This window comes from Pituophis catenifer, unplaced genomic scaffold (genome assembly GCF_029215685.1).
Source record: "Pituophis catenifer annectens isolate HBS135680 unplaced genomic scaffold, rPitCat1.0.hap2 SCAF_1, whole genome shotgun sequence".
NCBI classification, from domain to species: Eukaryota; Metazoa; Chordata; class Lepidosauria; order Squamata; family Colubridae; genus Pituophis; species Pituophis catenifer.
The window spans coordinates 353,258,410-353,284,145 of NW_027256881.1; the positions used below are offsets into that span (position 1 = coordinate 353,258,410).

A 25,736-nucleotide genomic window follows, 5' to 3' on the forward strand; every position below is an offset into this window, starting at 1 on the left:
CGAAAGGAGAGAAACCGAGTCAGGGGCAGCGGCGGCAGCGGCAGGGTCTTCCTAGCGCGTGGCTGATCCCTAAGGCAGTGCTTCGGGTGAAAGGAGAGAGTAAGGCAGCGGCCGTAGTCCGGGGGTGGGGGGTCCCCTTTCCTAATCCCAGAGAGACCGAAGAGAAGCGGGTGGGTCCTGCTCCCGAGGCCGAGGGTCACGTGGCCACCGCCTCCAGGTAGCTCTGCAGCTTGCGGACGGTGGTCTCGTCCAAGGAGAAGAGGTCGAAGTCGAAGGTCGTGTTGGTGACGTTGAAGTGCCCCGTCTCTTCAATGAGGTTCACGATCTGGGATGGGAGGAGGAAGAGGAGGAGGAGGAGGAAGGCACTCGCATGAAGACTCCCCCCACCCCCCCGGACATGTTCAGAGGCAGCCCTGGCTTTACGAACGTTCATTTAGCGACCGTTCCTAGTGAAAACGGCCCCCGAAAAAGCTGACTTGTGAATGATTTTTCACACTTGGGATGATGGCGAAGGGTACTGGGCTGTTTTCTCACAGACGTTTCATGACCCAACTAGGTAACATCATCAGTGCTAGTTGTTGTCATCACGGTCATCATCACTAGCACCGATGATGTTACCTTCGGGTCATGAAACGTCTGCAAGAAAACCACCAGCCTCAGAAAGCCCCCAGGACCCCTCAGGCCAACCCTGAGCTACAAATATTCTCCTTTATTAGTACTCCTGATTGCTGCAGCCTCCCCGTTCTGATCACGCGATCCAAATTGGACGCTTGACAACCGGCTCGTATTTATGACGGTCGCAGTGTCCCGGGGTCACATGATCCCCTTTTGCGACCTTCTGGCAAGCCTAATCAAGGGGGGAGCCAGATTCATTGAACAACGGGGGTTACTGAATATGGACTTAACAGCCGCGGCAAGAAGGGTCGTGACGTGGGGCGAACCTCTCTTAAAAACCGTCTCGCTTAGCAACTGAAATCTGGGGCTCAATTGTGGTCGGAAGTCGAGGACCACATAAAGGAGGCCCTAACGCAACAGGGTAAAATTCAGACCGGCGTGCAGCCGCCTCCTCTCCTCCCTGAACCCATTTTGAATTTGGAAAATTAATCGCTCTGAATTGTGGGCGTCACCCTCTGAAGTGGGCTGGGGGGGGCACCAATTCATCGCCTGCCTCCCAGTTTCCTGGAATTCCCAGTTTCTGCTGGTCCAAGGAATCCTGGGAGGCTGCAGGTCATGCGTCAGAGGATCTGTCAGCGCTTCAACGCTGGCAAAGAGAGCAGAGGAGAGAGATAAGCTCTGAACTTTTGCCTGCTAAATCCCTTTGAAGTTGGGTTGTCGTGGAAATGAGGAGGGGGGACATTCCTGGGAAATGACGAGACAAGAAGTCTGGAGAATGGCTTGGAAGATAGCCAATGAGAAGCAGAGATTTGGGGATCGAAAAGGGAGGGATTGGGGGGCAAAGGTCAGTCTTGTCCGCATCGAGTCATGATCCGGTGGCTGTGCTCAATTAAAGAAAAGATTTCCTTAAAAATTGGCAGTTTGGAAATTCATTTATTTTGAGATAGCATCGAGGTCTGACAGGATCCTGAAGGGAGCAGGGGGCTGGACTAGATGACCTGAAGGGTCCCTTCCTAGCGCGGATTCTAAATACGAATTGGTTTTCCTGCCGGTGTTTGGCCTCCCCGTGGGCAAGGGTGGCATCATTCTGGGATTAGGCCGCAAGACGTCCCAGGACTGCCTGCTTTCCCCCCCTTCCTGCTCTCCATAGCAGCCTTCGCCTTCGTTTTTAATCTCTTTGGAGCATTATTAGGACAACGGAATATAATGTAATTATGGAAGGACGACGTGACTTCAAATTGTGCAGCGATCACTTTAATAGCCACAGCAGTGACGATTTCACTCCTATGCCGCTTCCTAAATGCTTGGCAGGCTCTCTAATGACCCCTGGTGGCCCAGTGGTTGCATCGCAGCATTGCAGGCAAAAACTCTGCCCACACAGCCAGTAGTTCGATCCTTGACCGGCTCAAGGTTGACTCAGCCTTCCGTCCTTTCCCGAGGTCGGTAAAAGGAGGACCCAGATTGTTAGGGGCAATTCACTGACTCCGTAAACCGCTTACAGAGGGCTGTAGAGCACTGTGAAGCGGTATATAAGTCTAAGCGACATTGCTATTGTTAATGCTAAGCGGGTTACAGAGATAGCTGGTTGCCCCCAACTATCTGGATCCTTATTTAGTGACCTCGGAAGGACGGAAGGCGGAGTCAACCTTGAGCCAGTCAGGATCAAACTGCCAGCGGTGGGCAGTGAAGTTAGCCTGCCATGCTGCATTCCGACACCTGGGCCACCAGGGCACTGCTTTTGGGACTGGTCCCGGCCATTCTGAAAATGTATCCCGCCCCCTCCCCGATTGACAGGGCTCTGTCACATCAAGACCGCCAGATCTGCAAAGCCGAGAACCGGCCCTCCCCTCCCTCACCTGGCAGAGCCCCCTGACCCGCTTCTCACCTGCTGCAGCACGTTGCGTTCTCGTAAAGCCATCAGCCGCCGGTGAAGCTCCACCAACTCATCCGTGTAGGCCTGGTTGGCGGGGGGGGGGGGGAAATGAAAGGGGGGGGGGTTAGGAAAACCAGATTAGTTAGTTCGTCAACTTAAGGGCCATTCGTTTAAGGACCAAAATTGTAACGGTGCTAAAAAAAAGGGAATTGTGACCCATCCTCGCGCTTATGACCACTGCAGAAGTCATGGGATCAAAATTCGGACACTGGCAAGCGGTGTCTCTCTCGTGTGTGTGTGTGCGTGTGTGCGCGTGACACGATGGCCATTTACATCCTTTCTGACAAGCAAAGTGAATGGGGGCGGAGGGGGGTATAGGATTCACTTAACGACTGCGCAATTCGGTTAACGGCCACGCCGTTTGCTGAACTGTCGCAACGGAATGAAAGGTTAGCAAAACCAGGCCCGGCGCCCACTCAAGGATCGCGGTCCGCTTAGCCGCGGAAGTCCCGACCGCGCGGCTGTTAAGCCGAGGACCGACCCTGTGATTCCTTTGGCTTGCCACGGCCGGTCCCCCTTTTCCGCAAGGCTGCATTGCTTCTGCACCACGGCAAATGGGGAAGAGCCCGTCTCCGCCGGATCCCCCCCCCCTGCTTGGAGACTGACTGGCGTGGTCCTTAGCCAATCGGCATCAGGCAGGAGTGAGCGCAGGAAAACCTCCAGGAAGAAGCTGCCGGGGCGAAGAGATGCCCCTCTGTGCCCAAAACAGCCTCCGAGACAGGTGAGCTGCAAAGGAGCCCGCCTGTCTCTGATCACCCCCCAAACAATAATTTTTTAAGTGTTTTTAATTGTTTTGTTTATCGTTTTTAATTAATGGGGCCAAATTTATATATATATATTTTAATTGTATTTTAATATTTGTACTGGATGTTTTTAGTTGGCTGTTTACCGCCCTGAGTCCTCAGGGAGAAGGGCGGTATACAAATTCAAAATAAAATAAATAAATAAAATAAATAAATAAACTCCAGAGCGCCCCCCTCTCCCCCCATTTTGGGTGGACGTACCTTGTCGTAAGTCCCTTTCTTCAAGATCTTCTCCGGTTTATTGCAGGACTCTGGACTTTTCCTGCCAGACACCTGAGAGGGAAAGCGGACGAAGAATCGGAAAAAGGGCAGATTTCGTTTCCCAACAGCCATGCACCAAACACAGGTAGCCCTCTGTTTAGTGACCATTCATTTAGTGACCGTTTCAAGTCCCAACGGTGTTGAGGGGGGGGGAAAGGGACGTTGTGACCGCATTTCGCACTTACGACCGTGGCTGCAGCATCACGGTGGTCATGTGATCATATTTGAACTGGCTCGTATTTATGATGGGCATGGAGTCCCCGGGGGGAAGGGGGGGGTCATGAGATCCCCTTTTGCGACCTTCTGACAAGCAAAAGTCTATGGGGGAAAAGCCGGATTCACTTAACAACCGGGTGACTAACTTATCAATGGCAGCCATTGGCTTAACCACTGCGAGGAAAGTCGTAAAACGAGGCAAAACTCACTTAACGACAGTTTGGCTTAGCAACAGAAATTTTGGGCTCAATTCTGGTCGATACGTTGAGGACTACTACCTGTACAGGCAGTCCTCGACTTAACAACAACTGAGCCCAGAATTTCCACTGCTAAACAAAGGACATTTTGTTACGGGAGTCCTGTCCTGTTTTACGACCTTCCTTGGTTGCAGTGAGGCGAATCCCGGAGGGTCTTAAGGGAATCCAGCTCCCCCCCTTGGCTATGCTCGTCAAAAGATCACAAAAGGGGATCCCACTGTGACTATTGTAAGTATGAACTGGTTACCAAGCGTCCCGATTTAGATCCCGTGACCGTGGGGAGGCTACGACGGTCGTAAGTGCAAAAACCCGGTCATAAGTCACTTTTTTTTTCAACGTCGTTGTGACTTCCATCGGTCGCTAAGCAAGCGGTTGTGATTCGAGCCCTGAAAGCCAGCCTCATCCGGCTCCTTCTGGCAACGGGATCAGGAATGAAGAACCTCCCCCCCCCGCATAAAAACTGGTGCAGGCACTCCTCGACATACGGCGGTTCGTTTAGCGACCGTTCAAAGTTACAACAGCTGGACATTATTTCCAGTTTGGCCAATGGAAATCAAGAAAGAAAGAGTGACAGGGAGTTCTCCCGTGTCTGGAACTCTCCGGCGGCGAATTGGCCACGGCAAGACGGCTGTGGTGAGTTGTCCAATTCCATTTCTATCTGGGGAAGAGCCCCCTAATCTTTGGGCTGATGGCTTTTCCTCTGAGCCGGTTCCAGGGAGCAGCAGGCTGGACTCCCCACCGTCTTCCCAACTTAATTCAAAGTTCTAGAAGCACATTAGGAGGGGGCAGGTCTTTTCACGCACCCTGGCTCCAACGAGCCCCCGTCCCCCGTCTGGGCAATTGGTGGGTGGGTGTTTGTGCCCTCCACCACCCCCTCTGTGGCGGCAGCAGGGGGGGGGGAAGGGGGGCCGGCACGGCTGAGCTGGTTTCCCAGGGCTGGAGGCCGCCGGGCTTCGTAGCGGAAGGATGCTGCTGACCTTATTGTTAGCGGAGGGCCCCTTCTGCCTGGGTGGCGTATCTCGACTCGGCAGGCAGGAGTCGGCGCTGTTGTCGGTATCGCTGTCGCTGTGGCTGAGCCTGAAAAAGGGAGGGCTGGGAATTAGGGGAGAAGTTGGGGCAGTGGGGGAGGTAGAGCCCCACACCGAGGAGGAGAGAAAGGCAGGCGGAGGTCATATCTATAAGAGATTGAACAGGAGGCTGGACTAGAAGATCTCCAAGATTCTGTTCCGTTCTATTCCTCTTCTTCTCTTCTTTTTCTTTTTCTATTTATTTCTATTTCTATTTCTATCCTGTCCTCTCCTTATTCCTATTCTATTCTGTTCCGTTCCGTTCCATTCCCTTATTCTATTCTATTCTATTCTATTCTATTCTATTCTATTCTATTCTATTCTATTCTATTCTATTCTATTCTATTCTATTCTATCTATTCTATTCTATTCCTATATTCTCTTCTCTTTCTCTCCTTTTCCCATTCTATCCTATCCTATCCTATCCGTATATCTCTTCTCTTTCTCTTCTCTTCCTCTTTCTCTCCCCTTCCCCTCTTCCCTTCTTCCTTTCTTCCCATATTCTATTCTGTTCTGTTCTGTTCTGTTCTGTTCCGTTCCGTTCCGTTCCGTTCCGTTCCGTTCCATTCTATTCTATTCCTATATTCTCTTCTCTTTCTCTCCTTTTCCCATTCTATCCTATCCTATCCTATCCGTATATCTCTTCTCTTCCTCTTTCTCTCCCCTTCCCCTCTTCCCTTCTTCCTTTCTTCCCATATTCTATTCTGTTCTGTTCTGTTCCGTTCCGTTCCGTTCCGTTCTATTCTATTCCTATATTCTCTTCTCTTTCTCTCCTTTTCCCATTCTATCCTATCCTATCCTATCCGTATATCTCTTCTCTTTCTCTTCTCTTCCTCTTTCTCTCCCCTTCCCCTCTTCCCTTCTTCCTTTCTTCCCATATTCTATTCTGTTCTGTTCTGTTCCGTTCCGTTCCGTTCTATTCTATTCCTATATTCTCTTCTCTTTCTCTCCTTTTCCCATTCTATCCTATCCTATCCTATCCGTATATCTCTTCTCTTTCTCTTCTCTTCCTCTTTCTCTCCCCTTCCCCTCTTCCCTTCTTCCTTTCTTCCCATATTCTATTCTGTTCTGTTCTGTTCTGTTCCGTTCCGTTCCGTTCTATTCTATTCCTATATTCTCTTCTCTTTCTCTCCTTTTCCCATTCTATCCTATCCTATCCTATCCGTATATCTCTTCTCTTTCTCTTCTCTTCCTCTTTCTCTCCCCTTCCCCTCTTCCCTTCTTCCTTTCTTCCCATATTCTATTCTATTCTATTCTATTCTATTCTATTCTATTCTATTCTATTCTACTCTACTCCACTCTATTCCTATATTTTCTCTTTCTCTCCTCTTCCCATTCTATCCTATCCTATCCATATATCTCTTCTCTTCCTCTCCCCTTCCCCTCTCCCCTTCTTCCTTTCTTCCCATTCTCTATTCTATTCTATTCTATTCTATTCTATTCTATTCTATTCTATTCTATTCTATTCTATTCTATTCCTACTCCTACTCCTACTCCTACTCCTCTTATTCCATTCCTTTTGCATGTTATGTATGTGTACACTTTTGAGAGCAGGCAACACAACTTCATTTTTAATGTGTGTCACTGTGTGCACTTGACAATAAAGATTATAAAGAAAAAAGAAAAGGTTCAGAAAGGGCAGCTTCCTCGTCTCTGCTTTCTTTCGCCTTCCTGATCCTAAAGGGTTCCAGAGAGGAACAGAGGCGAGCTGGGAGGAAAAGAAGAAGAAAGGGGGGGGGGGAGGGCGTGGGGGCAGCGTTCCCGCTCTCACCTGGCCTCTCTGCTGATGGGGGTGGACTTCACGGCCACCTCTTCTCCGGAGGAGCTGTCGTCCTCGTCCGATTCTTCCGACTGCAGGTGCTCCACCATGGTACGCAGTGGCCCTGCAAGCAGGAAGCCCAGCCGATTACAAAAAATGGGGAGCTGGAGAAGGGGCACGGGTTCGGGGCTGGGAGGAACCGGGTCAGGCGTGGGGCAGTCTGAGTTCGGGCCTTCTAAGGGGTTGGGTGCAGGTGACCCGGCTGCCTTTGCGTCCTCGCGTCCCCTGACGAGGCGGCCTGGCGACAATGCTGGCGGACCTTCGCTCTTCACGGGGCCACCCTTGAAGACCGTTTGGAAACCTTTGGCTGATGCACAGCGTGGCCCTGGGAGCAATCTTTGGGGAGGGGGCCCTGGGATGGCCCCTGTTACTCTGCCAGGTTCACTGTGTACCCATCTGCTTAAGGTGGGCTTCATTCCCCTTCCTGGCTGGGGGATTCTGGGAGTTGAAGTCCACCCCTCTTAAAGTTGCCACGGTCGAGAGATTCTGACCTAAGAGGTCAAGGTGCCCAATGGCTGCCCAGGAGGACCAGGCTGTCAGTTGCAGGACAGAGGCTGGGCATTCAGAGACGTGGGGAGGCTGCTCAGACCGACAGCCGCCTGGCACCAAGGCTTGGTCCAAAGCCAGAGTTCGGGGGACGGGGCAAGCGACCGAAGGCCACGCACCTTGACTGTGGTTCTGAGACGGCTCGAAATCCGAGTCGGAGCTGGAGTCGGAACTGGAACTGGAGTTGGAAGGACTGGATACGGCAGACTTTGCCGCCCCCAGAAAAGGAAGGAGGAGAGAAAAGAATGTCAATAAAATAGAGAGCCCCCTGCCTCTTCCCTTCCTTCTCGGATCAATCATTCATTCAACCTCCCACCCACCCATTCATCCCTCCATCCATCCACTCACCCATTGATCTACTCATCCACTCATCCATCCATCTGTCCACTCCCCTATCCATCCATCGATCCATCCACCCATTCATTCAATTTGTCGCCAACCATGTCAGTCAGTGACTCTGGGCAGCATGCAGTTAAAATATATTATATATGTAGGTCTTTGGTTATTCGGGTTTTCTCCCGCGTAAAATTGGAAGTGTCTTGGTGACGTTTCGACGAAGTCTCATTCGTCATCTTCAGGCTGGTGTTTTCGGCTTCGTGCTTCTAGGAGCAATGTGTGTGATTGCAGCTGTTTCTTCCTTTTAACTCCTAGAAGCTCCTAGAAGCACGAAGCCGAAAACACCAGCCTGAAGATGACGAATGAGACTTCGTCGAAACGTCGCCAAGACACTTCCAATTTTACGCGGGAGAAAACCCGAATAACCAAAGACCTACATACAAACACCCGCGAAAACCTCAGAAAACATATATATATATATATATATATATATATATATATATATATATATATATATATATATATATATATATATATATATATATGTCTTAAGTTTTTGCGATTGTGTATATGCAAAAAATTAAAATCTCGGGTGTTTTCCCGCGTCATGTTAAATAAGTTAGTTAAAATGTTTAAAATTCTGGTTAAAATCCTAGCTTAAAATCTTCCAAAAATCCTTACAGAGCACTCTGCAAGGTCCTTTAAAACCTTAGCTAAAATCCTACCAGTACATGAAGTTTTTCTTTCTAGCAATATATATATATATATTGTATATATATATATATCTGTATATATATTCAAGGTAGTCCTCGACTTATAACCAGAATCGAGCCCAAAATTTGTGTTGCTAAGTGAATTTGGTCCCATTTTTACAAACTTCCCTCGCCACGTTTCTTCAACCAATCCCTGAAATTGTTCAGCTTATCGCACGGGAAGGGAAGCAAATCTGGCTTTCTCCCCTCCCCCACCCTCCACCTTGGACTTTGCTTGTCAGGCAGTCGCAAAAGAGGGACCACATGACACCCCCAGGGATGTCGACGACCATCCTAAATGTGGGTCGCCTGCCCCTTTTCTCAGTGCGAGTGCAGTGCTGAATAGTCACTAAACGGACTGTTGTTAAAAGTCAAGGACTCCCTGATTGCCCTGGGCAAAATCAAGCCACAAATGGGCAGCCGAGTGAGTGGGCTGGGCCGGCCCTCACCTCGGACTTGAGCGAGGCCTCGTCTTCCGAGTTGGACTCCTCGGCCACGGTCACCTCCACGGGCTTCTTGATGGCCTTGGCTTCGCTCTCCGGCTTGGGCTTCTCGGCTTTGGCGCTGGGCACCTTCTCCTTGGGCAGCTTCTTCTCCGCGTAGGAGGAAGAGGAGGAGGTGGTGGTGGTGGTGGTGTTGGTGGGACGGTGGGTGTTGGTGGGGACGGTCTTGGCTCCCTTGGAGCTGTTCTTCTTCAGCTTCTTGGCCATGGGCTTGGGCGACTCCACTGCCAGGGGCCGCTTGGCCGAGGACTTCCCTTCGGGGGCCGGGGGCGCCCCCTTGGGCGAGGCGTTCTCCAGCTTGTGCTCCTTCAGGGCCAGCTTGGCCTCCTTGAGAGCGGCCTTGGGGAGGGGCTTCTCCTCCTTCGGCCCTTTGTTCTCGGTGGCGTGTTTCTTGGAGGGCTCCTTGGCGGCCTTGCCGGCTTCCCGTTCGGGGTCTCGAGACGAGCCTTTGCTCTCCGAGTCTTTCCGGGGCCTCTCGCGATGCTCACGGGTGACTTTGTGGGGCTTGGAGAGTTTGCCTCCCTCTTTGCTCACCTCCTAGATATCAGAGGAAAAAGAAATAACAGAGTAACAGAGTTGGAAGGGACCTGGTAGGTCAACTAGTCCAACCCCCACCCCCTCCACTCAAGCAGGAGACCATACATCATTTCTGACCGATGGCAGTCCAGTCTCTTCTTGAAGGCTTCCGGGGATGAAGTTCCCACAACTTCTGAAGGCAACTTCTGATCCACAGGTTGATGGCTCTCACGGTCGGAAAAAATTCTCCTTATTTCCAGGTTGAATCTCTCCTTGATCAGTTTCCATCCATTATTCCTTTCTGGCCTTCAGGTGCTTTAGAGAATACCTTGACCCCCTTCCTCCTCTCTGGGGCAGCCCCTCAAATACTGGAAGATGCTCTCCTGTCTCCCCTGGTCCTTCTCTTCACTAGACTAGCCAGGCCCAGTTCCTGCAACCGTTCTTCGTATGTTTGAGCCTCCAGTCCCCTCATCATCCTGGTTGGTCTTCTCTGCACTCTTTCTAGAGTCTCAACCTCTTTTTTATAGTGTGGTGGTGACCAAAACTGGATGCAGGACTCTAGGTGTGGCCTTCCTAAGGCTTTGTAGAGTGGGATTAGTGCCTCCCGTGATTGTATTCCTCTCTCTGTTAATGCAATTTAGGATTGCATTGGCTTTTTTGGCTGCTGCTGCACACTGCTGGCTCCTATTTAACTTTTTGTCCACTAAGACTCCAAGATCCCTCTCACAGTCACTGCTATTAAGCCTGGTTTCACCCAGTCTATAATCTCTGGATTAGTTTCCACCCGTTGCTTCTTGTGTCCTGTCTTCAGGTGCTTTGGAGAATAGCTTACCTCCCTTTTCTTAATGGCAGCCCCTCAAATATTGGAAGGCTACCATCCTGTCTCCCCTAGCCCCTCTTCCCATTAAACTAGACATACCCAATTCCTCCAAGGGCACAAAATCACATCAACAGTGGTTAACTTTGGGGACAAAACAAAAACTTTGTAGGGTTCCTGGGTGGGCTGAGAAAGGCTCTTTCGGAAAGACTAAATCATTACTTACAGAATCACCTTGGCGTGGAGAAGGCCTGTTTTTATGGGTAGCAACTAAAACACCAGCTTACACCAGTGGGAAACATAGCACGCACCTTGAATTGCCTCGTAAAGGCAATTTTGCTCTAATATAGGTAGTTCTTGAGCTACGACCCCCAATTAAGCCTAAAATTTCTGTCGCTAAGTAAGCAAGACTGTTAAGCGAGTTCCGTCCCATTTAATGACCTTTCTAGCCACAGTAGTTAAGCGAAACCCTGCAGTTAGTAAGCTAGTAACACGGTTGTTAAGGCAATCCGGCTTCCCCGTGGACTCTGCTTGTCTCGGAAGGTCGCAAAAGGGGATCACGTGACACACTCCCCTTGCCCGCCCGAGACACTGCAACCGTCGTAAATGTGAACCAGTTGCCGACCGTCGGAAATTTTGATTGCGTGACCGTGGGGATGGTTGCAACGGCCGTTAAGTGTGAAAAACGGTAAGTCACCTTTGGTGATGTAGCGCCGTTGTCACCAAATGAAATAGTTGCCACCTCCCGCTCAACTAACGGTGTTGAACGACTCCGACTGTTCAGAAATTGGTGCCGACTGTTTCATTCTGCACTTTGGAACGAGAGTAAAAAACTGGATCGGTTTCCCACCTCAGGACTTTTTCTAATTGCAAGAGAACAGCCAGAACTGTGGTTTCCCTCCAATTTTCTCTCTCCTTCCCCACCAAAGCAGTTTTCGGAACTCTCTTTTCTTTGGGATATGATGTGACTAATTAAATGGACATTCTGGTGTTCATCAGAAGCTATTTTCAAGAATGAACCATTCCAAGGGCCAAAGGTGGGGGTTTTCCCCCCCCCAACTGGATTCTCTTTCTTTTTCTCGGAGGACGTTTCGCTCTGAGAAATGAAGAAGCTTCTTGGATGAGAAGTGAAACGTCTTCCGAGAAAAACAAAGGAAGTCCAGTTTTCCCTTGCAAAAAAAAGAAAAGAAAAGCCCCTTCAGGACAATCACCACCTGGAGGACTGAGAATCTCCACAACCATCATATTTTATGGATATATTTTAGGATTATGATTTCCAATTATCCTTTTTTTTTGGCTGAAAAACATCGTTTATACACGTATGTGCCTCTGTTAATATTTTTCATTTAGTGACCGTTCCAAGTTACAATGAGATTGAGAAAAGTGACATGATGGTTTTTCACACGTGTGACCATTGCAGCATTCCCGGGGTCACATGTTCAGAATTCAGATGCTGGGCGACGGATTCGTACTTGTGACGGCTGCAGTGTACCTGGGTCACGTGATCCCCTTTTGCGACCTTCTGATCAAGGGGGAAGCCAGACTCCCATAACAACCACGTTTACGATACTAACATTAACAGCTGCAGTGACTCACTTAACAACTATGGCAAGGAAAGTTGTAAAACAGGGGCAAAACTCACTTCACAAGTCTTTCCGCCAACCACAGGCACTTTGGGCTCAATTACGGTCGTACATCGAGGACTACCTGCATTCCAAAGTGACTCACCTTTGACCCATGAGATGGTTTGGACTTCTTAGGATCAGAGAAGGCCGAGAGAGGGATGGTTGGAAGCATGGGGTAGTCAGGACTCGGCCTGGAGACTGTTTCTGCACCTTCCGGCATGACCATCACCTGGGGAGAAATCGATGATCAATCTTGGAAATTCTACCTCTGCTTCTCATCAGGCAAGAGCCTAGATCAGGGGCGTCTCCCCAAATCTGGCCACTTGAAAACTCGTGGACTTCAACTCCCAGAATTCCCCAGCCAGCCAGTCAAAAAAGACACACAAGAGTTACTCCGGAGTTACTCCGGAGTAGCTATTCTCCAAAGCCCCTGAGGGCAGGACAAGAAGCAACGGGTGGAAACTCATCAAGGAGAGAAGCAACTTAGAACTGAGGAGGAATTTCCTGACAGTGAGAACAATTCATCAGTGGAACAACTTGCCTCCAGAAGTTGTAGGTGCTCCAACACTGGAGGTTTTTAAGAAGAGATTGGACAACCATTTGTCTGAAGTGGTGTAGGGTTTCCTGCCTAAGCAGGGGGTTGGACTAGAAGACCTCCAAGGTCCCTTCCAACTCTGTTTCTTTTCCATTCCATTCCATTCCATTCCATTCCATTCCATTCCATTCCATTCCATTCCATTCCATTCCTATTCCATTCCATTCCAATTCCTATTCCTATTCCTATTCCTATTCCTATTCCTATTCCTATTCCTATTCCTATTCTATTCTTCGTTGCTGTTCATCTTACAGGCAGAATCTTGCCAGGCTAAACCAACCACTTGCATGACTATAGATATACTCTGTGAGCATTAAGAGAAAACATCTCCTCCGGCCCCACTCAAGGTCGGGACAGAAGTAGCGGCAGAGGCCGAGAGAATGAAGCGAGGCGACGACTCTCAATGTCCTCTGAACGGACAATGGGCCCCAAGCCCGCCGGACTCAGATTGAGGGATGGCCTTCTGGCAAGAACCAAGACTCGTGCGAGGACACAAGAACAAAACTGAATGAAAAGATGGAGGAAGGAGACCACTGAGCGAGGGACGACATTTAAGGAGGATACGGCTGAAGGATCTGACCTCCCTTATACTACTTGGAGAACCCTGAATAGGTTGAAAGTCGGAGTCCCTCAATGCAAAGCCAAGATGCTGAAGGAGAAGCTCTTCGCGGATAACATCACACTGGGTGGCTGTGGAGAGACCCAGAGCCCTGGTATCTGCTGGTATTTCGGCTACTACCAGGGAACGGAACCGAATTCTTTGAAGGAATTTGCCTCTGGTGCAGAAGCTGTCATTGTACATACAAACAGCAAGTGACATAGATTATAGTTACCAATCGTACCATACGAACATGTACCGATCAGGTCTTATTTTGGGGCCAACGACAAAGCCAAGAAGGCGGCTTCCTTCTGGCAGCTCGAAGGCTGATCTGGACACGGAAGGAGACGACTTGGTGAAGTCTCAGCGAGGGGCCCTTCTGACTTTCATCCAGCCTTCCAGACAATCCACTGCCTCTTTGCCCTCAAGAGAAGTAACCCCCCGCCCCGGCCTTTCTGGGACTCCAGGCTATGTTCCACCACACCAAGTAGCCACCCGTGGGCTTCGGAAGTGTTAAGATGGACTTTCTCGGCATTCTGGAGGAGTTTGGAGTGAGGGGTCCTTGATGTTTGATTACCCAACTAGGGAACGTCATCAGTGCTAGAAGGGAGTGGGGTTTGAGGAGAGGAGGAGGAGGAGGAAGAGAAGATAGTGCAGTCCTCTGAGCTTGGTTGTTTTCCTGCAGATGTTCCTTTAGTCAGCTAAGCAACATCTTCAGTGCCGAAGGGAGCAATAGCCCTGAAAACATCCATGGAGATTCTTAGCCATCCAGGTCCTGGTTCTCCCAAAGGGGCTTTTTTTTTTTTTTCAAGAGGCAACTGGACTTCAGCTCTGAAGAAGCTTCTCGGATGAGAAGCGAAACGTCTTCAAAGAAAAACCAGGAAATCCAGTGGCCTCTTGAAAAAAAAAAAAGCCCCTTTGGGACAGCACTGAAGATGTTCCCTGCTTGGGTCACAAAACGGCTGCAAGGAGACCACCAAGTACCAAGGATGCCCTCATTTCAACTCTTGAGCTACAAATATTCTCCTCTGCTGGAGTTGAAAGCGTTCACTCATTATCTCGTCCATTTCACAGGTAGTCCTTAACTTACAACGCTTCATTTTAGGGACCATTCCAAGTGACAACGGCACTGGGAAAAAGAAAAGTGACTTATGACCATTTTTCACACTGCAGCATTCCCATCCAAATCCAGACCCTTGGCAACTGTCTCGTATTTATGACGGTCGCAGTGTCATGTGATCCTGTTAAATCGAGGACCGCCTGTGTGAGTCCTAGCTCTAGTACTGTTAGAGTGAAAGGAACGATGTTTTTCCCACACCTTTTCTAGTCTTATTCTTTAGTCTCAAAGAACCAATATCAAAAAGCAAAAACCCACCACCATACTTTTTTAAATTAATTTCTGAGTATACTTTTTGATTTACTGATTTTTTTCAACCGCTTTGCTACCACCAAGACTATCCCAAGAACAGTGTGTGAATTTTAAGAGAATGAAAACCAAGCAAATCAAAGGGCATAAAAACAACAATCACAAAGTAATGGTCCTACTCAGACCGAACCAAATTTAAAACGTCCAACGTTTCTTTAAACTGCCTGGAGAAGCAATCATGTAATCTCCTGTAGGAAAAAAGCCAGATGGAGAGAGAGTCAATCACATTCTCTCCCAGATCCCACGGCCAGACAACACGACAAACAGAAAAAAGAACCACTAGACAATTTTCGTTCTCCTGGTCCCTAGGAAGGGGCTGCCTCCCTTCATTACTCACCCCTCCGGCTTTGATGAGTTTGTGACGGAATTCCTTGGTGGGGTTATTAAAGGTGAGCTTCTCGCAGCGCAAATGGTTCACCGGGGGGTTTCCTTCCAGGTTTAGGAAAAGATCATAGGTAAAACACACTTTCTTCGGTTCCTCCTGTGAAAGCAGAGGGAAAAAAAATCTCAAGAGATTGAAACCGACTGCACGAGTCTCTGTCCTGCAATTTCGACAGCTCTCCCGTGTTCGGGCAGCTAAAACAGCCGAACGAGAAGAACGGAGCGTAACCGGAAAAATTCACTCCGAACTCCACCACATTGTTGGCAAATCCTTCTGGGGGGTGGAGGAGGCCCTGTAAACATTCAAAGCAGGGTCGAAGTACAGGATGGGAGCATTCGGATATATCAACAAAATCTTGGCTACAGGATGGCAAAATCCTGCGTTGGCCGATTCGTACAGGAACAGCCCTGGTGTCCCCTTAGCTGTCACCGTGCCATGGTTGGTGGTAGAAACAGCCTTCAAAATGGCACCGGTTTTGGGGTTTTTTTTAAACTAATTTGCCCAAAACATTTTGGACATGAGCTTTGAGGTGAAAGGCTCATCTATTTTCCCAGAGGGACATTAATTAATTTGGGGTGAGAAAGAAGAAAGGATATTATTATTATTATTATTATTATTATTATTATTATTATTATTATTATTATTATTATTATTATTATTAATTCAATTTATATACCGCCCTTCTCCTATTGGACTCAGGGCGGTGCACAGCCAAGGATAAAAAACATACCAATACAAAATTTAAAATCGATTAAAAGAATTATACAGCTTTGGCCCACAATTTAAAACAATCCAATTAAAACCCAATATTACACTTTGTTACTATCTCCTTCCAGAATGATCAGCGCAGGTGGGGTCGATCAGAGCTGGAATAAACTAAACATACCCGTTTCCCCAAAAATAAACCGGACCTTGTATTAATTTTTGCTCCAAAAGACACATATTAGGGCTTATTTTCCAGGTAGGTCTAATTTTCGGGGAAGTACGATACTAAATGCGTCCGTCTGGCTGACGATCTTAAGTGGGGTTTATTTTTTGGGGTAGGGCTATTACGAGCATCCTGAAAAATCATGCTAGGGCTTATTTTCCGGTTGGGCCTTATTTTTGGGGAAACACCCTACTCATTATGGTTTTAGGAGAAGAGCAAAGTTTTCTCTTCATCCGTATCTTGACTCGGAAGGTGAAATTGGTTCCCGGGGTTGGCCAGAAGGAAATGAAAGGCAGGGAGAAAACAGAAGGTAATGAATTTGGGGTGAGAAAGGAAGGAAGGATCCAATCTCCTTCCAGAATGATCTGCAGAGGCAGGGCTAGATCAGAGCTGGAATGCCTAAACACACATTACTCATTACTGTCTTAGGAAAAAGAGCAGATTTTCTGTCCATCCATATCTTGCCTCGGATTTAGAAGGCGAGATATGAATATAAAAGATGTAAAACAGGAAGGTGAAATTAGTTCCTGGGGTTGGCCAGGAGATGAAATGCAGGGAGGAGGAGGAGGAGGAGGAGGAGGAGGAGGAGGAGGAAGAAAATAAAACGATACCTTATTCTTGAAGTAGACCTCAATGGGCATGATGAATCCCGCGTAGCCAGACTCCTCCACTTTGTAAGGGGGCTCTTTGCAAACTGTGCGTGTGGGGGAAGCAAAAAGGAGCGTTAGCAACCCCCCCCAGCAGGACCATGTAAACCAGGCAAACGGCAGGGAGGAAAATCAAAACGGTGGGACACTCCTTTTTACCCATAATGTGATCTACAGGCAATACCGGACAGCTCGTTTAGTGACCGAAGTGACAACGGCCCTGAAAAAAGTGACTGGAGACCGTTTCCCACAACGTACAACCTTTGCAGCATCCCCGTGGTCACGTGACCCAAATTCTGACTCTTGGCAACCGGCTCATACTTATGACAGTTGCAGGGTCCCAAGGACGAGCCATCCTCATTTTCGTGACCTTCTGACAAGCAAAGTCAAGGGTGGGGGGGGGGGGGGAGGGAGAGCTAGATTCCCTTAATGACTCTGGCGAGAAAGGTCGTAAAATGGGGGCAAAACTCACTGAACCAACGACCCAATTAACAATGGAAATCGTGAGCTGGGTGCATGTTAACCGCTTTGTAGCCATGACCGGTTGCCGGTTGCATTGCCCTGGAATCGAGCGATCCCCGTTTGCAAGTTTCCCTGCTGGCTTCCCCAGAAAGTCAATGGAGAAGCTGGCAGGAAAGCTCACGGGGCAGTCCTCTCCCACCCATCCCTCTGTGCTTGTGTCACGCTGGCCACTCACAGACATTTGCAACCCTCTCTACCCCTCACACACCTTTCCCCCCGACCCCTTTGTGTTGTCTCCGAACCAGGCCTCTTGCTCACCCGCTGGGGCCCCTTGCCCAACCCGTGCCACCCAAAGCCCTCACATCCCGTCTCCAACCTCTGTCCCCCTTCTTGCATATCCCTTTGCTGGCTCACACAACCCTCCCCCCACCCCGGGCCTCTTGGGCATCCCCCTCATACCCTCGGGCGTCCTCCCTGACCCGAGCTGGGTCTCTCTTGCCCCTTCCCAACCTGTCAGAACCTCTCTTTGCATCTCCCACCATCCAGTCACAACCGAGGAAGCTTCTTGGATGAGAAGCAACATTTCTTCTCCTTCTTCCTTCTCCTCAAGAGATTAGATGAACAGAGTTGGAAGGGACCTTGTGGGTCATCTAGTCCAACCCCCCACCCAAGCAGGAGACCCTACACCATTTCTGACAGGTGGCAGTCCAGTCTCTTCTTGATAGCTTCCAGTAATGAAGCTCCCACAATTTCTGAAGGCAACTTCTGTTCCATGGGTTGATTGCTCTCACTGTCAGAAAATTTCTCCTTATTTTCAGGTTGAATCTCTACTTGGTCAGTTTCCATCCATTGTTCCTTGTCTGGCCTTCGGATGCCTTGGAAAATAGCTTTACCCCCTCCTCTGTGGGAACCCCTCAAATATTGGAACTTAATAATGCTTAACAAAAAGACATGTTTTAAACACACACACACACACACACACACAGACCATGGACCTCTCCCACTCCCTCCCTCTCCTCTCCTGTCTCCCCTGGTCCTTCCCTTCCCTTCAACAGTCCAGCTGCCTTTTGAAAAAGCACCTTTGACATACATGGGACCTGCAACTTCCTGCTGGCTTCTCCGCTGACTTTTGCAGTTCACCTAACGTCCATGGGGTTCAGTTAACAACGGCAACCAGGACCATAAGGATATCCATCGCTAAGTGATGCGGTCGTACTTTACAAAAGCATTCCTTGGTGATGAAATTCCCCTCCCAATTGCTATTGTGAGTCCAGGACTAGTGTTAAATTTCAAAATTTCAGCATCCTGGGCTTCTAAACTTCCCAATGTTTGTCGGCTGAGAAACACCCCAGAAACGTAAAACAGGACTATCAGATGCCAACTTTGTGCCGCTTCCCACAAAGAGCCAGGGGGGCTCAGGAAAGCCTCACAAGCAACCTAGAACTAAGGAGAAATTTCCTGACCGTGAGAACAATTAACCAGTGGAACAGCTTGCTACCGGAAGTTGTGAATCCTCCAACACTGGAGGTTTTTAAGAAGAGATTGGACAACCGTTTGTCTGAAATGCTATAGGGTTTCCTGCCTGAGTGGGGGTTGGACTAGAAGACCTCCAAGGTCCCTTCCGACTCTGTTATTCTAATTCTAAAGCAGTTCCATTTCTGTCCGAGTCTGCAGAGCCCTTGAGAGGACGTTCCGTCTTGCATCCTTTGGCGGCCAATTTGGGCCCTTCCACTGGGTTCCTTAAATGCAAAACTTATATAGGTAGTCCCCTACTTATGACAGTTCATTTACGGATCATTCAAAGTTCCAACGGTCCCTGAAAAAAAGTGACTTGGGGCCATTTTTCACACTTACGACTGCTCTAGGGTTCCTGTGGCCATAAAATTCAGATGCTTGGCAAGTGCTTCGTATTTATGACGGTTGCAGTGTCCGGGGGTTGGCCAATGGATCGGTGTTGTCATTCTTAACCAAATCCCGTGGACAAGCAAAATTCATGGGGAAGCCAAGGGTCGCTTAACGACGAGGTTATTAACTGAACAGCTGCAACCATTTGCTTAACAACTCTGGCAAGGAAGGTCGTACAGCGGGGGCAAAACTCACTTAAATGTTTCACTTGGCAACGTACATTTTGGGCTCAACTGTGGTGGTCAGCCGAGGACTGCTTATATTTGGGTGGAAGATTACATGAGCATGACCTCAGAAGCCAAGCCAGGGAGTCCAACTTCCCTGCATGTAGAAATCTAACATCTCAGGGAGAACACAGGATACTTCTGGGAGCTACAAATCCTTAGTGTTTTTTTTTCTCAACTGGGAGAACCGACTTCCTATGTAAGTTCTTAACAGAATAACAGATTTGGAAGGGACCTTGTGGGTCATCTAGTCCAACCCCCCCGCCCAAGCAGGAGACCCTACCCCATTTCTGACCGATGGCAGTCCAGTCTCTTCTTGACAGCTTCCAGGGATGAAGCTCCCACAACTTCTGGAGGCAACTTCTGTTCCATGGGTTGATTGCTCCCACGGTCAGAAAAACTTCTCCTTACTTCTAGGTTGGGAGTTACTTCTCTTGGGACACCCCAGCGGCCACGCATGCACGCCCACTCGCTCGCTCACTCACCACGTTTCGGTTTCGGGAAGCTCTGATGGAGACGGAAGACGACCCTCTCCACGAAGTGCTGAATCTCAAACTGCTCCGGCCCTCGTACAAAGACCATCCAGTCGTGCGTGAACCCCTCAGTGGTGGGCTTCTTGCGCAGCTGGGCGCGGTGTCCGAGCTCCAACTTCACCTGGACTGTACACTAGGAAGGGGGAAGGCGGTGTGGGAGGGGAGGGGAAGGGCAAAGGAAGAGAGGGAGGGAGGGAGGCAAACATACCTCGACTGTTAGATCTAGCTGGTGAACTGCAACAGTGACTTCTTTAAAAAGAAAAAAAAAGTCACACCAACTGTTTATATAGTTCAGGAAAGACCCGAAACGATTTAATTCCTTTGTTTAAAACCAGCTTTTCCCAACTGGCTGGGAACTCGGCAGCTCAGGCGACAGCTTACCTGAAGGACGTTAATTTAGCAAAACTGATTTTAGAACCTAACAGTCAGGATCTGTGCCCCCCGCTCAATTATTGGAAAGATTAAAAAGCGTACCGCACGTTAATTTCTCACGCACAAACTACAGGTCAAGCTTCCCGCAAACGGCCCTCTCCGTCCAGATGACAGATCCAAGGTCTGTAGGCTTAACCCTCTTCCACAACTGTGAATTAGGACTTGCTGTACAAATATAGGGCGATATTTACAAACACACACACACACACACACACAGACGTGGTGTGTGGGTTTTCTTAGCTGTTCTAGCCATAAGGGGATGGGGTGGGGATGGGGAAAGGGCACCGCAAAGCAGCTCAAAACAACAACAACAAACCCACAGGACCCCCATTCTGCCTCTTCAGTTGTAAAGTCTTTTCTGCCACTTTTGGGATACGTTACCACGAGTCTGCGGGAACGAAGGGATTAGCCCAGAGCAGATAGCCTCAGGAGGGCCCTTTGCAGCCTTTTAAGGCCCCAGCGGCTAAACCATTTCCTCACCTGAGAAAGTAGGTGCCTAAAAGCAGGTAATCAAAAATAGCGCTTAGGAGCGGATGGCCTGTGGAGAAACACAAGGAGGCCTTATGTTTAGGGACTGTTCATAGCACCCAAACAGATTCACGTTTAGGAAGGTTGCAGAATTCACGCGACCACCTTTTGCGACAGTTCAGATTCGCTTTACCACCGTTTTACTAACTGAACATCGGCAGCGACTCACTTAATAACTGGGGCAAGAGAGGTCGTTACATGGGACAAACTCACTTAACCACCGTCTGGCTTGGCAACCAAAATGTTGCGCGCTCAATTGTCCCCATGAGGATTATCAGTGGTGGGGCAAGAGGATAAACTGACATTAAGCCAACACTCAGCTGTCAGGTGGAAGATACGAACTCAACTCAAAAGCGGTCCAGGCACGTAGCAGGGTGAGAACAGATGTTGCACAACTGTTAAGAGGTCTTCTGGCACAAATATTGGTGGAACGGTTAAAAAAAGACGGAGGGGGGTCCCAGTGACTACACAGCTGACTTTAATATCCAAAAGGCCTGTAGGCCCTTTTGGACACCCCAAGTTCTAGCTTTGGGTGTCCGACAAAGAGTTAGATCCTATGCTTCAACTTTTATGAATATCTACCTTACATACCCAAAGAATGCTCTCTCTCCCTCAATTACCATCGTTCCTTGTCTTGGGCTGGGCTGCAGTCCTACTGGACAGACACTTAAAACATGAGCCGGAGCCCTGTGTGGTGGCAGCCAGAAAAGCCAAGACAATCCTAAACTGCATTATCAGAGGGATACAATCAAGATCAAGGGAGGCACTAAGACCACTCTACAAAGCCTTAGTAAGACCACACCTAGAGTCCTGCATCCAGTTTTGGTCACCACACTATAAAAAAGAGGTTGAGACTCTAGAAAGAGTGCAGAGGAGAGCAACCAGGATGATGAGGGGACTGGAGGCTCAAACACACGAAGAACGGTTGCAGGAACTGGGCCTGGCTAGTCTAGTGAAGTGAAGGACCAGGGGAGACAGGAGAGCAGTCTTCTAATATTTGAGGGGCTGCTACAGAGAGGAGGAAGGGGGTCAAACTATTTTCCAAAGCACCCGAAGGCCAGACAAGGAATAATGGGTGGAAACTGATCAAGGAGAGAAACAACCTGGAATTAAAGGTGAAACTTCCTGACAGTGAGAACAATCAACCCGTGGAACAGCTTGCCACCAGAAGTTGTGGTTGCTTCATCACTGGAGTTTTTCAAGAAGAGACTGGACTGCCATCTGTCAAAAATGGTGCAGGGTTTTCTGCTTCAGCAGGGGGTTGAACGAGGTGACCTACAAGGTTCAGCTCCGTTGTTCTAAGCTCTTAATGTTCCTGCAATACGCGAACCTACTTTGTGAGGATAGGTAAACTCAGGGCTGCTTACAAGCTATTATTTGCAGCTTACCAAACTGGCACAAACTGCAATTGTGCATAGTTTATATGTCTACCGGAGTTGCCTGCTCCCCACCTTTGCTATACAGGTCGTCCTTGGTGACGACCCCTTGTTTAGTGACCGCTGGAAGGTACCGCACTGAATGAGGAACGACAACTTGTAGTTGCAGCCATTGTAGCGTTACCCAGCGTGGAATTTCCATGACACACAGCAGTGACCCATAGGGAAGCCGGCGGGAGATTGCAAATGGCGACCCCACAAGTGTGGGCAGCTGCAACCGCACGGGACTCGCCCAACAACGGCAACTGTGGCAGTTAAGTCAGCGTGGTCCTACTACAGGTAGTCCTCGATTTAACAACAGTTTGTTTTGTGACCCTTCAAAGTTACAGCGGTGCTGAAAAATGTGACTTAGGGCGGCTTTTCACAACCATCCCCAGGGTTACTGGATCAAAATTCGGACGCTTGGCCACTGGTTCATGTTTACGACCTTGGCTGCATCCTGGGATCAGGTGATCCCCTTTTGCGACCTTCAGAACCGCAAAGTTAACAGGGGAAGCCAGATCCACTTAATGGCCAGGTTAGTAACTTATCAGCTGCAGCGATTGACTTAATGTGGCAAGAAACGTAAAATAGGGCAAAACTCACTTAACCAATGTCCCACTTAACAACACAAATTTTGGGGGTCCATTGTGGTTGTAAGTCGAGGACTCCCTATATCAATCAATCAACCAATCAGAATAGAGCTGGAAGGGACCTCAGAGGTCTCCTAGTCCAGCCCCGTTGAAGCAGGAGACCCTCTCCCATTTCAGACAGGTGCCTGTCCAGCCTCTTCTTAAAAACCTCCGGTGGTGAAGCACCCACAACTTCTGGTGGCAAGCAGTTCCACTGGTTAATTGTCCTCACTGTCAGGAAGTTTCTCCTCAATTCCAGGTTGCTTCTCTCCTTGGGTAGTTTCCATCTGTCGCTTTTTCTCCTGCCTTCTGGTCCTTTTGGAGAATAATTTGACCCCCCTCTTCTTTGGGGCAGCCCCTCAAATACTGGAAGGCTGCTATTATATCACCCCATGTCCTCTTTTTCTCTAGACCAGTGACCCCCCCCCACCTTTTGGGCACCAGGGACTGGTTCCATGGAGAAAGCCCCCCCCCCCCAGACTGGGGTGGGGAGGGTTTTGCATGCTGCCTGCATCCCGGGGTGGGGGTGGGGGCAGGGAGGGAGAGGAAGCTTCCAGCAATATGGGGGTGGGGGTGTCAACCTCTGCTCCCCTCTATCCCCTTGAGCAGGGGGCTGGACTAGAAGACCTCCAAGGTCCCTTCCAGCATATTCTACATTCTACTCTTATTACAGCCTATTATCATCCTATCCTATCCATGCTTCCCCTGCCTTGAGGAAGCCACGCCCCTTCAGGTGGGCAGGCTCCTCCCCTCCCTCCCTCCAGGGCAGGTGGTTTTCCCCCTCCCCTCCCCCTTTCAAAGGGGAGGGCACCCCACTCACCTCACACCCGCCCCTCCCCCCTCAGGAACAAAAGGCAGGAAGGGGGAGTTGGGGGGGGCTGCATGAGGACCTCCGTGGGCGTGGCCAGCCTCGTGGCTCGCTGCCCAAACCCCGCCCCTTTCCACAGGGTGTGGGCGTGGCCGCCGCGCGCCCAATGAGGGCCGGCCCCGCCCCTTCCTGGGAGGGAGGGGGGACTCCTCCTCCTCCTCACCTGGTTGTCCATGGCTGGGCCGGGCCGGCTCCCCCCAGGCGGGTTGGGGCCTACGGGGCTCGGCTGCCTTCAGGGCTCGAGGGGCGGCTGGTGCTGCTGCTCCCGCCGCCGCCTCCTCATGGCGGGCTGCCTGCCGGGCGGGAGCGGGCCTGGCGTGTGGTCCTCGCCGCGCTGGGCCCGGCCCCCTCCGACGCTCGCTTGGCCGCCAGCGCTGCTTCTGCTGCTGCTGCTCCTGCCGCCTCCACACCGGAACCGGAACCCCCTCCCTCCCTCCCCTTCGCCCCGGAGACGAGCGGCCGGCCCGGCCAATGGGAGCGCTCGCCTCGGCGCCTCGCCGTCCCCGCCAATGGGAGCGCCGCGGAGAGGGCGGGAATAGCGGCGCCCGCCGGAGGGCCAATGGGAGCGCGGGGGCCGCGTTGCCAGGGAGACGGCGGAGCGCTGCGAGAGAGGGAGAGGGAAGAGACCCCGAGGGCGGCTAGTCCTCATTGAGGCGGATGCGCGGAGAGCCCTTCCCTTACCAGAGGGGCAGAAGATGGAGCGGAGACCCTCAGAGAGCAGCAGTTTGGGGTGGAGAGGCGATTTCTCCCCTCTTAACGTTTATCATGTGGGGTTTCAACCGGGCAGTGAAGAGATCGGCCTCAACCGATCTAACCGGTATATAAATTGAATAAATAAATAAATAAATGAATAAACCAATCGGCCCAGCCCACCTCACAGGGCTGTTGTGTGGGAAACAGTAGCGGGGAGTCCTCCTGTTACGACCACAACGGAAACCCAACATTTATGTTGCGAAGGGAGACACTTCGGTGGGTTCTGCCCCGTTTTACGATCTTTCTCGCCGCCATTAAGTGAATCGCTGTTCTTAAAATGATGGTGAAGTGAATCTTCCCCCTTGACTTTGTTCATCAGGTCGCAAAAGAGGAATCGGCGTGACACACATACACACACCGGGAGAATCGCGGCCGTCGTTAAGTACGAGCCGTTCGCCAAGCGTCTGAATTCTGATCACCTGGCAGGAAGGGCCGTGGGAAAAGGCGGTCGTAAGTCACAGTTTTCAGGGCCGTTTTAACCTTGAACAGTCACTAAATGAAAAGCTGGGGACTACGTATACTTAAGTATGTTTCCTGCCTTGAATTATTTAAATAATAATAAGAAAAATAATAAGAAAAATATTAAAAAAAAATAAGAAAAAAGGATGGTTCATTGACATTGCAATACCTGGTGATGCACGGATTGAAGATAAGCAGCAAGAAAAAATCACAAAGTACCAGACTTACAAATTGAAGTTGAGCGACTGTGGAAAAAGAAATCGTGTGTTGTCCCGATTGTAATTGGAGCCCTCGGAGCAATACCCAGGGGGCTACCCCGCTATTTAGAAATCCTAAATTTGCCGGACTTGAACATTTTGACTCTACAAAAAGCCACCTTACTCGGAACAGCTTACATCCTCCGACGATACCTTAACAGTTCCTAGGTCCTTGGTTAGGACTCGAGCTGCTGAGCTATTAACCAGCCTCAAAGGCTGTGAATCTCACTAAAGATTAACCAATAAATAATAATAATAATAATAATAATAATAATAATAATAATAATAAGAAGAAGAAGAAGAAGAAGAAGAAGAGAGAAACTTATTATATATAATAAATATATATTATATATTATATATAAATAATAATAAGAGAGAAACTTAAGAGAGAAAAAATGAGAAACTCAAGATCTTGTGGGACTTTAGGATTCAGACTGACAGGCACTTGATCCACAACACACCTGACATAACAATAGTTGAAAAGAAAAAAGTATGGTTCATTGACATTGCAATACCTGGTGATGCACGAATTGAAGATAAGCAGCAAGAAAAAATCACAAAGTACCGGGACTTACAAATTGAAGTTGAGCGACTGTGGAATAAGAAATCGTGTGTTGTCCCGATTG

General features: G+C 49.4%; 1 protein-coding gene across 1 annotated transcript; it reads right to left on the reverse strand.

The window, feature by feature from the left end:
* Nucleotides 1–23,995, reverse strand: MLLT1 (MLLT1 super elongation complex subunit). The gene is made up of 12 exons (XM_070931926.1): nucleotides 23,805–23,995; nucleotides 19,719–19,899; nucleotides 16,607–16,689; nucleotides 15,023–15,166; nucleotides 12,170–12,295; nucleotides 9,055–9,645; nucleotides 7,637–7,724; nucleotides 6,924–7,035; nucleotides 5,063–5,162; nucleotides 3,553–3,624; nucleotides 2,501–2,572; nucleotides 1–325 (listed from the first exon to the last, which is right to left on the reverse strand). The coding sequence occupies exons 1-12, from the start codon at nucleotides 23,814–23,816 to the stop codon at nucleotides 197–199; spliced, it is 1,710 nt and encodes a 569-aa protein (XP_070788027.1). The 5' UTR covers nucleotides 23,817–23,995; the 3' UTR covers nucleotides 1–196.
* Nucleotides 23,996–25,736: the final 1,741 nt, after the last annotated feature.